General features: G+C 40.1%; 1 protein-coding gene across 2 annotated transcripts in view; it reads right to left on the minus strand.

The window, feature by feature from the left end:
- Positions 1 to 12,949, minus strand: part of MAN2A1 (mannosidase alpha class 2A member 1) — a 175,475-nt gene that overhangs the window by 55,040 nt on the left and 107,486 nt on the right. For both annotated transcript variants that reach the window (XM_054178004.1, XM_054178005.1), the window contains exons 13-16: positions 9,584 to 9,749; positions 6,590 to 6,820; positions 6,355 to 6,477; positions 4,742 to 4,856 (exon numbers count right to left, since the gene is read on the minus strand). In XM_054178004.1, the coding sequence (XP_054033979.1) occupies positions 4,742 to 4,856; positions 6,355 to 6,477; positions 6,590 to 6,820; positions 9,584 to 9,749 (635 nt within the window). The remainder of the gene's footprint in view (positions 1 to 4,741; positions 4,857 to 6,354; positions 6,478 to 6,589; positions 6,821 to 9,583; positions 9,750 to 12,949) is intronic.

The raw sequence follows: 12,949 nt of genomic DNA on the forward strand, positions 1-12,949 counted from the left end.
GCCAGATGAAACAGAGTAAGCAGGCTCTGCAGGCTCCCCCAAAAAGCAGAGGGGAATGGATGCAGGTTCCACTCAAAAGACACAAACTAAAACCTCCTTGCCTCCCCTCACCTACCCTGCTGCTCTTGAAAAACACGTATGGGGCACTGGAGATCAAGGGTGAGGTGATCCTGATGCCGGTGGACACACCATCTGGGGTTCTCCCTGAGGCTAAAAGCCTAAGGTTAAACAGCCTAAGACAAAGCAGCCTAAGGTTAAACAGCCTTCCCCTGGCATCAGGACCTGCTCCCTCAAAAAAAAGAGGAGGGTAATTGTTATTGGTGATTCCCTTCTGAAGGGAACAGAGGGCCCCATATGTTGGCCAGACCCATCTCATAGGGAACTCTGTTGTCTCCCAGAAGCCCAAGTTAATGATGTTACCAGAAGGCTGCCTAGCCTGGTGCAGCCCTCTGACTACTATCCCTTACTGATTATGCAGTTAGGGAATGATGATGTTGCAACCAGAACTCCTAGGGCTATCAAAAATGACTTCAGGGCCCTGGGAGATCTCGTTGAGGGGTCAGGTGCTCAAATAATTTTTTCATCAATACCCTTAGCTGCAGGAGGGAATACCATAAGGAACAGGTCAGCAGCTATAGTTAACAAGTGGCTTAGAGGCTGGTGCAGTCAAAAGAAATTTGGGTTTTTTGATCTTGGAGTACTTTCTACTGCACTTTTAATAGAGCTAAGGGATAAAAAGAGGGTGTATCATCTTTGGAAGAAAGGTAAGGCAACCCATGCAATGTTTAAGGATGTAGCCAAATCATGCAGGAAGAAAATTAGGGAGGCAATAGCACATTTGGAGCTTAAACTGGCCTCTGCTGTGAAGGACAACTAAAAGTCCTTCTGTAAATATATTAGTAGCAAGAGGAAGGGCAAGGACAACATTCACTCCTTAGTGGACAGGGAGGGGAATGTTGTATCAAAGGATGAGGAAAAGGCAGAGGTACTTAACACCTTCTTTGCCTCAACTTTTACTAGCAGGACAGAATGTCTTCCAGACAGCTGGCCTGTAGAGCTGGCAGAAGGAGCCAGGAAGCTGCAGTTTCCCTGTGTTCCATGAGCAGGTGATTGGAGCTCTCCTCAGCCACTTGGATCTCCACAAGTCCATGGGACCAGATGGGATCCATCTTAGGGTGCTGAGAGAGCTGGCAGATGAGCTGGCCAAGCCACTCTCCATCATTTTTCAGCAGTCCTGGCTCACTGGAGAGGTCCCAGAAGACTGGAAGCTGGCCAACGTGGTGCCCATCCACAAGAAGGGCCGGTTGGATGAGCCAGGGAATTACAGGCCTGTCAGTCTGACCTCAGTGCCAGGCAAGATTATGGAACAGGTCATCTTGAGTGCAGTCACACAGAACTTGGAGGATGGCCAAGGGATCAGGCCCAGCCAGCATGGATTTAGGAAGGGCATGTCCTGCCTGACCAATGTGATCTCCTTCTATGATCAGGTGACCCGCCTGGTGGATGTGGGGAGGCCTGTGGATGTAGTCTACCTGGACCTCAGCAAGGCCTTTGACACTGTCCCCCGCAGCCAACTCTTGGCCAAGCTGTCAACCCATGGCTTGGATGGGAGCACACTGCGATGGGTTAGGAACTGGCTGGAGGGCCGAGCCCAGAGAGTGGTGGTGAATGGTGCCACATCCAGCTGGCAGCCAGTCACTAGTGGTGTGCCCCAGGGATCAGTGCTGGGCCCCATGCTCTTTAACATCTTTATTGATGATCTGGATGAGGGCATCGAGTCCATCATCAGTAAATTTGCTGACGACACCAAGCTGGGGGCAGGAGTTGATCTGCTGGAGGGTAGAGAGGCTCTGCAGAGGGACCTTGACAGGCTGAACAGATGGGCAGAGCCTAACGGCATGAGATTTAACAGATCCAAGTGCCAGGTTCTGCACATTGGCCACAACAACCCCATGCAGAGCTACAGGCTGGGGTCAGAGTGGATGGAGAGGGGCCAGGCAGAGAGGGACCTGGGGGTGCTGGTCAATGGTAGGCTGAACATGAGCCTGCAGTGTGCCCAGGCAGCCAAGAGGGCCAATAGCATCCTGGCCTGCATCAAAAACAGTGCGTCCAGCAGGAGCAGGGAGGTCATTCTGTCCCTGTGCACTGCACTGGTTAGGCCGCACCTCGAGTATTGTGTCCAGTTCTGAGCCCCTCAGTTTAGGAAGGATGTTGACTTGCTGGAATGAGTCCAGAAAAGGGCAACGAAGTTGGTGAGGGGTTTGGAACACAAGCCCTATGAGGAGAGACTGAGGGAGCTGGGGTTGCTTAGCCTGGAGAAGAGGAGACTCAGGGGTGACCCTATTGCTGTCTACAGCTACCTGAAAGGAGGTTGTAGACAGGCGGATGTTGGTCTCTTCTCCCAGGCAGCCAGTACCAGAACAAGAGGACACAGTCTCAGGCTGCACCAGGGAAGGTTTAGGTTGGATGTGAGGAAGAAGTTCTATACAGAGAGAGTGATTGCCCATTGCTGCCTGGGGAGGTGGTGGAGTCGCCGTCATTGAAGGTGTTCAGGAGGAGACTTGATGGGGTGCTTGGTGCCACGGTTTAGTTGTTTAGGTGGGTTGGATTGGTTGATGGGTTGGACACGATGATCTTGAAGGTCTCTTCCAACCTGGTTTATTCTATGTATTCTATTCTATGTATTCTAATTCAAGTTTCAACAGAAATGTACAAGACAAGCAGGGAATCAGGCCCAGTCAGCATGGGTTCATGAAGGTCATGTCCTGCTTAATGAACCTGATCTTATTCTATGACCAGACAACTTGTCTAGTGGATGAGGGAAAGGCTGTGGATGTTGTCTACTTAGACAATAAGGCCTTTGCCACCTCCTCACACAGTATTCTGATAGGATAGCTTAGACAGGTGTACTCTTTGCTGGGTTAAAATCCAGCTGGAAGGCTGAGTCCCTCAAGTTGCAGTAAATGAACATAAATCCAGTTGGTGGTCGGTTGTAAATGGTGTTCCTCAGGGTTCAGTTTTGCGGCCAAACTTGTTTAGTATCTTTATCAACTATCTAGATGAGAGAATCAAATACACCCTAGGTACATTTGCAGATGACACTGACCTGAGCAGAGTGTTGTTCTGCTCAAGTGTAGGAAGGCTATGGAGAGCAACCTGGACAGGCTGGGATCAATGGGCTGACATTAACCATATGAGGTTTAACGAGGCCTGTCAGTCCTGCACTTGTATGACAACAACATGCAATGCTACAGACTCAGGGCAGAATGACTGGAAAACCGTCCTATGGAAAAGACCTGGCAGTGCCAGTTGACAGCCAGCTGAACATGAGCCAGCAGTGTGCCCAAGAAGGACAACAGCATCTTGGCCTGTATCAGGAACAGAGTGACCAGCAGGAATGGGGAAGTGATCATGCCCTCAGCACTAGTGAGACTGCACCTTGAATACTGTGTTCACCCTTGGGCCCCTCACTACAAGAAGTACGCTGTGGTGCCAGAGTGTGTTGAGTGAGGGGCGACAACACTCACATGGGGTTTAGAGTAATGTCTTTTGAGGAACAGCTGAGGCAGTTGGGATTATTTAGTCAGGAGAAGGCTGAGGGGAGACTTTTTTGCTCTGTGCAACTACCTGAAAGGAGACTGTAGTGAAGCAACTGTTGGTTTCTTCTTCTCAAACAGCTACCAATGAGACACGAGGAAATGGCCTAAAGTTGGCCCATGGGAGATTTAGATTGGACATTAGGAAAAATGAGTGGTTGAACATTGGAACAGTCTGCCCAAGAAGGTGGTAGAGTCATCATCCCTAGGTGAATTAGAAAAATATGGAGGTGGCACTCTCAGACATGGTTTAGTGGTCATGATGGTATAAGATCAACAGTAGGACCTGATGATCTTAGAGCTCTTTTCCAACTTGTATTATGCTGAGAGTTGGACTTGATCTTACAGATCTTTTCCAACCTTTATGACTCTGTGATTCTAAGTTAATACAACTGCACCATGATTTCCTCCCACTTTTGCTCTTCACTGGTCAACTTAATCATGGAAAGGTAGAGTCTTCATACTTATTGTCTTGGAAATCAGTTGTTGAACAGTAGCAAAACACAAAATAAAGTTTTACTGAAGAAAACCTAAGCAAAACTGATATGAAGTTATGCCCTAATAGTCAGTAAATCAGTATTCAGTGCTAGCATCAATATCAGAACAGATGATTCTGTCAGCATATAAAAGATAAAGAGGAAGCTTGCAATTAACTAAAGCATGCCTATGGTTCTGGAGTAAGCAAATCAGACTTCACCACTAATGCTGCTAACAAACAACTTTACATTCTTTGCAATTTTTGAGAACATATTGCTGTACCATCATCAGTAAGTTTGATGCTATGAAAGAAACAGTATTTTTTCAAGGTGTTTCTAAAATATTTTTCTCCGATTTTCATTATTTACAGCTACCTACAGCATTCAGACCCAGTACAGTTCAGGATGGCTTTTTTAGGCAGTTCATACTATAAAATTTCCAAACACTAGGAAGTATCTTCAAGAAATCTGCTAAATTCAAATATGACAGCTAATGAGTAGCACGATGCTCAGAAAGAGATCATGTTGCACTGGGCCCAGTAAAGTCTTCAGTGTGGCAAATTCTATATTAGTTCAGAAGTGCATTTGACCATGAAAAAGACAGGTAGGATCCAATAAAGTAGTGATAAAAAATAAATGCTGAGAGAGGAAGAATTTCACATCTCTTACCCTGGACCTTGTACAGTCGCATGGTATGTGTCACATGGTGAAAAAAACATACAACTTCTGAGAAAATTCTTCCATGAGTAACTCTAATGACAGGTGGATCTGTAAAAATATAAGGCTACAAAAACAAAATGGGAAGTTAAAATTATTATTTTGACAGTTTTGCACAGAAATAATGCCAATAACAATATTCAATAAATATTAATCCTTTTTTTTTTAAACTGTTCTATAGTCCAAAATCCAAGAATTTAGTCCTAATCTGAAATTCAGCAACTTCACTTCAAAGCCTCAACTTGGCTATACCTAAAATTACGATAACCTTCATTACATATAGCATCAGTATGCATTTAACAAGGCCTACAGACAAAACAAAGTAATGTATTAATATTTCAAACATCTGGATTACGTTCGTTTGCTAGTAAAATTATACTTGATAATCAGTAATGAAACACTGTAATTTCATAATCTGTAGTAGATGGTTTAACTGTCTCTTTGGTTTGGTCACAGTTCACTCTATCAGTGGTACATGCTGCATGAGGAAAGGTGTCTCTACACTGCCCTGTGGATCAGTCTGTCAATCCTTTTGAAAGAGGAAAAGGAAGCCCTTTCTTCATTAGAAGCAGACACAGTTGCCAGGGGAAACCCCTAGAATGTTGGGAGAAGCCAAGAATCATTAAGAAACCTCAAGAGGGATATTGGCTTCTTAGTATCTCTCAAAGACTAGCCGGCATTTTGCATATTCACAGTCAAACCAAAGAGATGATGAAAATTATTTTTACATGTAGTCACAGTATTTTGAATCTTTGATAAACAATGGTTTAAAAAACCCAACCCAGCAACCAAACAATTGATCCCAAACTGAACTGCATGCATTACACAGAAATAAATGGATGGCTACAAAGCCAAAAATAGCTTAAGTGATAACCATGTACAAAGCCAAAAATGAAAATACAACATATGCAACTACTACTATAGGGCAGTGGCAATAAATAACATATTCACTCAACAAGCCTAATAAAATACTTGAAAAACTATGCTACTTGAAAATACTTGAAAAACTATGCTATTCATATATATACCGATAGTCAACTATATCAGAACATTTGCTTGCCACTCCATCTTTACATTCATCAGTTGGGCCTCAGTATCTTAATTATTATATTAAACTACATATGCTAATATCTGCTAAAGAAGTACTACACTCTGAACTGGAAGCTGCTCATTCACAACAAAGAAATCTTAAGAATCAGAATAGTGAAGAAATGCAGAAGTGAATCAGTATGCCCTATACATTTTTACCATAGGGAGCAATCTTATTCTACTGATAGTGAATGTTCACACTTCATTGGATTTTTCTGCAAGGGCAGCATCTCAGTGAAGTTTTTTGCTAATTATAAATATTCTCTATACTTTTACATTTCCAAATTAAGGCTGTTTTTTTTTACCCAAATCTGGATTTACAAAATATGAAGTTCTGCAAATTGTTTCAATAACTGGTATCATTATTTCTAGACATACTATTGTCTTTCAGTGTTTGGGAAAACGAAGTCTTCCAATGTGCATTTGCAGAATTCTTCAAGTTACTTCAGGAGTCTCTCTGCAAGTAGAAGATTTACCTTGGCATCTCCATCTGGTAAAAAGAGGTAAGCTCCGCTTTTATCCCGGTTACTTGTAGTTCCATACCAGGCAAACTCCACCTTCATTTGATGATTTTTACCATCTTCTTTGGTATTTATTTTCTAAGGACAGAGAATCATGTTTGAAATAGTTGATATATTTAGATTTCCACAAATAAGAGCAGAAGTTCTTCAAGAAGTAAAACATAGTGTTTCAAAATATAATGCAACAAACCTCCAGTAATCCAGACAATCCAGAAAACCATAATTTCATGTAAGAATTTTCTAAGATTATATTGTCCACAGAATTCTCCATCTCTTTTATCTTGAAAAGTCCATCTAGTTTCTCCTGCCTACTATTCTTCATGTATATAGTATAATCCGCTAAAACTGATTCTGAACTCTGAACCTCCAAAAGCTGGTAAACTCCAAGCCCCAGAGGTGGTAGATGTGCCACAAATGAGATCTGTTGGGAGCAGAAATAAAAGTCATTATTAAAAAAAAAAAAAAAAAAGTTTATGTAGCAACTTTTCACTGTATTTATGTTCATGTGGTACTATTTTTTTTATATAAATAACGTTAACATCACAGGAATGCTTTAGCTATCCTTTCTGCTTCTCACACTGCCCTGCTAGCAAGAAGCTGGGACGGGACACAGCTGAGACAGGTGACTCATCTGACCAAAGGGACAGTCTGAACTGTATGACATACACTTAGCAATATACAGCTAGGGAAGAATAGGAGACTTTCTGAGGCATGGTGTTTGTCTTTCCAAGTAACTGCTACATGTGATGAAGCCCTGCTTACGTAGAAATAGTTGAACATCGGCTGGTGAGAAGTGGTGAATAATTCCTTATTTCACTTTGTTTACAAGCACAGTTTCTGTTTTACCTATTACAGTGTCTTTACCACATTCTTCAAGCTTTCTTACTATTACTCTTCCAATTCTCTACCCCATCCCATTCGGGACAGTGACCAAGTGGCTGTGAGGGTCTAAGGTGCTTACCCAGGTTAACTCACAACAGTTATCAGTAACTAACCTTTTGGAGGAAAACTGAGACACACTTACTGAATTATCTTTGAATTATCCTGAAACAAGTTCAACTTGGCTCCCAAGCCAACACAAATAAGAAAGTAAGACTGGAATTAATACAGTTCTATTATATTGTCCTGGAAAAGGCATTAGCAAGACAACTAAATCTGTTTTGAGCCACTGCACCTTTCTCCTCCCTCTCCGTTACAGGGTCCAGATTGAGGTTGAGAAGCCTAATAGGCAGGGACCGTTAAGGCTGCCTGGAGGGGAGTGGAAGCTGAACCTGATCCCCAAGCCTCACGTTTCAGAGAGGCAACTGCACGACTCAGATGCCATGAGAGAAGGCATGTGCAGTTTACTCAACACATAAACATTTCGAATTGATTAGTGGGATTTGAATGGTTAATGAGCCATTGGGTGTTCAGTTTTTGAAAAGGGAATTTATAGGGGAAGACCTCCTATACTGCTCACTTGTGGCTCATCACACTCAAAGCTTGCATGCTAGTTACTCTCTCACCCCTCTCCCCCATTCGTTAATGGGATTCAAGGCAGCGACAAGCACCCTTCTTGCTCCTGTCTTTAGAGCAATTAGCCTGTGTTAGCAGGCGTAGTGCTAAAGTTGGGCCTTCACTGCAGCAGCTGGCCCTCTCATTTCCTCTAAACCTGTGGATACTGCCCTTTGGACTATAACTATGAACTCAAATACCTCTTCGTTCAGCAAAGGGTTTGGTAGTTAGCAGCTTGGCAGTTCATCAGTAAAATACACTATTTTACCTGGCAATTTCTGAGGTTTATAGCTTGTTACCTCTTAGTGAGCTCCTTTGTGAACTCAACGGTGGCTCGTCTATGCCACCTGAGGCAGTATTGCTATTTAGTTCCACATGCACAGGGAGATTCTAGTTTGTTCCTCTGTATTCCAAGTTCTGATTGTTCTAGACTGTTATGCTACTGTTTATTAGCCTTCTACTGTGTGTAATTAACCTGTTATCGACCAGGCAAATGAACCTGAATAAATTGGCGTGGGAAAACAATTTTGATATTTAATAAATAATATTCATATTTTATAATATTTCTGGCCAATAAATTTATAAACTACAACATATATTAATACAATACTATTTTTTATCACTAGTAATTTCATAAAATACAGTTTCTGATGCATCATTGAGGATAATTTTCTCTAATGACATGCAATTCAAAAATGCTCAGAAACTGCTTGAAGACAAAACCAAGAAGTAGATTCAAAGCCATCTGTCTAGCTTGAGTACAAGAGCAACGAAGATAACTATCCAGCCTCTGTATCTGGAACATGAAAAAAAAAAAAAAAAAAAGTAGAATATTTTGAGTTGGTAAGGACCTTAAAGACCAACTGGTTCCAACTTTCATGCCATGGGTAGGGACACCCTCCACTAACCCAGGATGCTTGAAGCCCCATGAAACTCAGCCTTCCAGGGAGCACTTGCAGGGGTGAGCATCCACAACTTGTCAGGTGTTCCAGTGCCTCACTATCCTCCTCATGATGAAAAACTTCTTCCTGATTTATCTACTCTAAATCTATCCTCTTTCAGTTTAAAGTCATTACCTCTCGTCCTATCACTATAGACCCTCACAAAAAGTCCCTCTCCATCTTTCCTGTAGGCCCCCTTTAGGATACTGGATGGATGCTAAAGGTTTCCCTGGAGTCCTCTCCAACAACTTCAGTTCTCTCAGCCTGATCTCATAAGAGAAGGTGCTCTAGCCCTCATTGTCATGGCCCCCCTCTGGAATCACTCTTTCATATGTCATAGGCCCCAGAGCTGAATTGTAGTACTCCAGATACAGTATCTAAATGTGTGAGCTGTTGCACTCTGAACCTGTTTGACCATATAGAGATTGTGTGTGCAGACTACCACGTGAAGGAAAAAGCAGCCTTAAAAGTTGAGGGAAGGACACATACCCAGTATTTTCTGTTCATGAAGCTGAAACTAATACTTTAGATGTAATACACTGTATCACAAAAAATAATTTAACAGTTTAAGCAACATCAATGCAAAACATGTTTCCTTCTTCCTTAGAATCTGACTGAATTCATGGCATTATCTGCAGAAGACAGAAATGCCAATATCTAAGCATGCAATCCTTTTGCTTCCGCTGTGAAGTTACAGTATTTGTCAAAAACCATTTTAATGTTTTAACTTTTACTTAAAAGTAGTGTACCTGATATGCTTCATGTGATACTGTAGTTGCTCCATCCCAAACAGCACTAATTTGGACAGCAACAGATTTTCCCAGGGGAGATAATAATTTAACTTTGGGTGAATTTACATTAACTGAAACCACTGAAAATCTTTCTTGTTCCATAGGATTATATACCAAGAGGTACCTGCAAAAAAAAAATTGCCAAATTAACTTTGGGTAAACAAGCTCCCTCTTCTAGGCTTAATATTACTGCACATAAATTTTACATACAGAATATTAAAACAACATTAGAACAACAGGTACATACCACAACAAATATATATGCAAAACATAACCAGGAATCAATGAATATTTGACATTCACTCGTGGCATGTCTTCTTTTCTTAATGCTGTTATTTTTCCAAGCATTTTTGAAAGACCCTTACAACAAAAAATGTCCCATATTACCTCCTAAAAAATTGCTATTAACGGACTAACTGTTCTTCTTTATTGTTTCTTTCCCTTCAATGTAGTTTAGAAACAATGAAGTAATGAACAAAATCTGCTGTACATAATATATACACTCTTCAAAGCAACTAGTTTATCTCTGCTATAAAGGGGAAGTTCTGAATTATTTCAATTATATTTTGCCAAAATTCCCCATGGCAATTGTCTTCATATATATTGCATTCGTGTTACTAAGTACATATGAATTAACTAATTTTTATTAAATCTTATGTCTATTCTTCCATTTGAACGGAGATTATGTTACTAACCAAAAGAATCAATCCTAAAACTGAATAAAGCAACTTTATCAGCCTGTCTATACATGTATTTTCAATTATTTTTACATACATTATTATTTCGGTTTATTTGTTGGAAGTTCTATGAAAGTGAATCATGCATCTGTAGGATCATTACTGTACTTCTTTCATTGCCAAGCTCAAATAATGCTTTATTTATATCTGCTCCCTCAAATGTCCTCTCTTCATTGTATCTGTTAAAAAATTGTCTTTAACAATGAAAAAAATTCTTGCTGAAATTTCTATTTATTTCTGATACATATAATAGAATCAATATTCTATCTTCAAGCTCTGTTTCCACTGTAAAATAGTTTACTTCTTCATAAAATCTTATCTTTTACCAGCCTCCATGATATCCACCTCTTATTTATCATTGCTTCATCATTTCTTCTAAGTTGATCCTTCTCATTCTGTCCTCCATTTTCTATGCAGATTCCTAAGGAGTTTGTCAGTGGTTTTCTTTTTCTTCTTTTCACATCTTAACCTTCAAATTCCACACCACAGACCAAACCACTTAATCTAGAATTGTATCCTTCCACGCAAACTCAAAATTTAATTGTCACTTAGCTCTTAAGCATCACTTGTATCTGGAACCTCTTTCCATAATCTCACATTATTACATCTTCCAGGTTCGTTACCCATTTAGATACTCTCTGCTTCATGATTTGTTAGTCTGCCACTATGGTACAAGCAAGGCTCTGCTAAGAAGTTACTCACATAGCTAAATCCTTTAACATTTTCTTTTTTTCCAGCATTAGCTCTAAACATGCTGAGGGTAGCCCTTCTCTTTTACATACATGTCAGAAGAGAGTGAGGATTCCCTTGACACTGTAAAATCTGGCAGACTTTGGACAAAACTGTTGAAATTATGCTGTGGAAATAATGAAATGAAGAATGCAGTAATATGGGGTTGGTGTTCAATCACCCTAGAGTCACTACAAGGACAGTTTCCAGGCCAAGATGTTACCAGGCAAAGACATTTATTGTATTATACAGCAAGGTTATATACTCTTTCAGAAGGCATGCGTGCCACATCTTAATTGGTGATTTTCTATTGGCATGCATGTAGTTAAGCCATACAACAGTTTAAAATAGAAAAACAGTATTTCAACACATCCAATTTTTGCCAAGACTTTCTCCTCAGCTACAAGATGTTTACATTCTTTTCTTAGTCAAAGATTAAACATGGCCTTCTCTAACTCAAGCAAGGGCAAATCTTCCCCTACATTTCCCTCTTTCTTTCTCTCATTTACTGATAAGGTGTGCATTCCTAACTCAATGGCAAAATATAGCTGTCCCAAAGCTATCCAAAAACAACCCTTCTCCCTCTTTTTCTAATAGAACCACACTTTCGATCGACCTTCCTAACATTCTTTGCACACATAAAAGCAAGCAAGGTAAAATTAACGATATAGCAAAAGCAATCAATAAAATCAACAATCCAAGTTTGATAAGAGATTGTATTCACCCTGGTAACAACACATCCCATCAACATCTTCACAACTAGGTCTATGGACAAGTAACAAGAAATCTACAACAACCTTATTCTGTAACGTAGCATGTCTAACAGACTGATGTAACCCGTAAGAGACACAAAACTCAGAGCTGTACCGATTAGCTCATTCTAACACAATTGGCATAATATATGGTTAAAGACAACAAGACTTCCAGCTACACTAAAATAACTTTCCTTTCCTCTTATCTTACAAGGTCAAGACACAAACAGGACAGTTGCTTCTTTCAGACAGAAAGGTTTCTCTTAAAGGATTCTCCTATAGAAGAATTTACATAGAATACATAGAATACATAGAATAAACCAGGTTGGAAGAGACCTTCAAGATCATCACGTCCAACCCAGCAACCAATCCAACACGTAAACAAATTTCAGGGCTCAGAAGCAGCAGTAAAAAGCTAAGAAGTACAAAGCACGTCTGTTTAACAGAAGACATAATTGTTTTGGGTAAGATTTTAATGTGAATGCTAACATGCTTTTTTGGTAACAGTTGACGAATCAAAATCAAACTAAAACAAAACAGGTCTCTGTCAAGACCCTTTAAAAGTAGGAAGACAGAAAATAAAATTAGTGGTACACTTTTTAAAGAACTCCTGTATACTGTGAAAGAAGAGTTTAAGAACTGTGTCAGAAACAATATAGATATGAGAAATGATCCATCATTTTTACTCATCAACAGAACATTAAAAAGTTGTAATTATTCTTTCTTTCCGTGAAATTCCTGAGTTCTTACACCTCCAAGTGAAATGCTAAGTTTATGCATACAATTAATTTCTAGTAATGATATTTGTCCTCATTAACTTATCTGCCAAGCAAAGAACATATTAATGTAAAAATGTTTTGAGAAACTCTGTCACTTTCCTATTGATATGTGTTTCACATCTTTAGCCACATGACAAATTTACCCAGGTCAAATAACCTTAGCAACTGTCACATCATCATTTCACTGGACTATATTTAACAATTTAACAACATTTTTAATATTCATATAAAGCAAAGCTGCTCTTGTTCTATACCTTCTTTACCCAATCTATTACAAGTCACTAACTGTATGCAGAAGAATAAAGCAGTCATGAAGCTAGCAATGCC

This window comes from Dryobates pubescens, chromosome Z (assembly GCF_014839835.1).
Source record: "Dryobates pubescens isolate bDryPub1 chromosome Z, bDryPub1.pri, whole genome shotgun sequence".
Classification (NCBI taxonomy): domain Eukaryota; kingdom Metazoa; phylum Chordata; class Aves; order Piciformes; family Picidae; genus Dryobates; species Dryobates pubescens.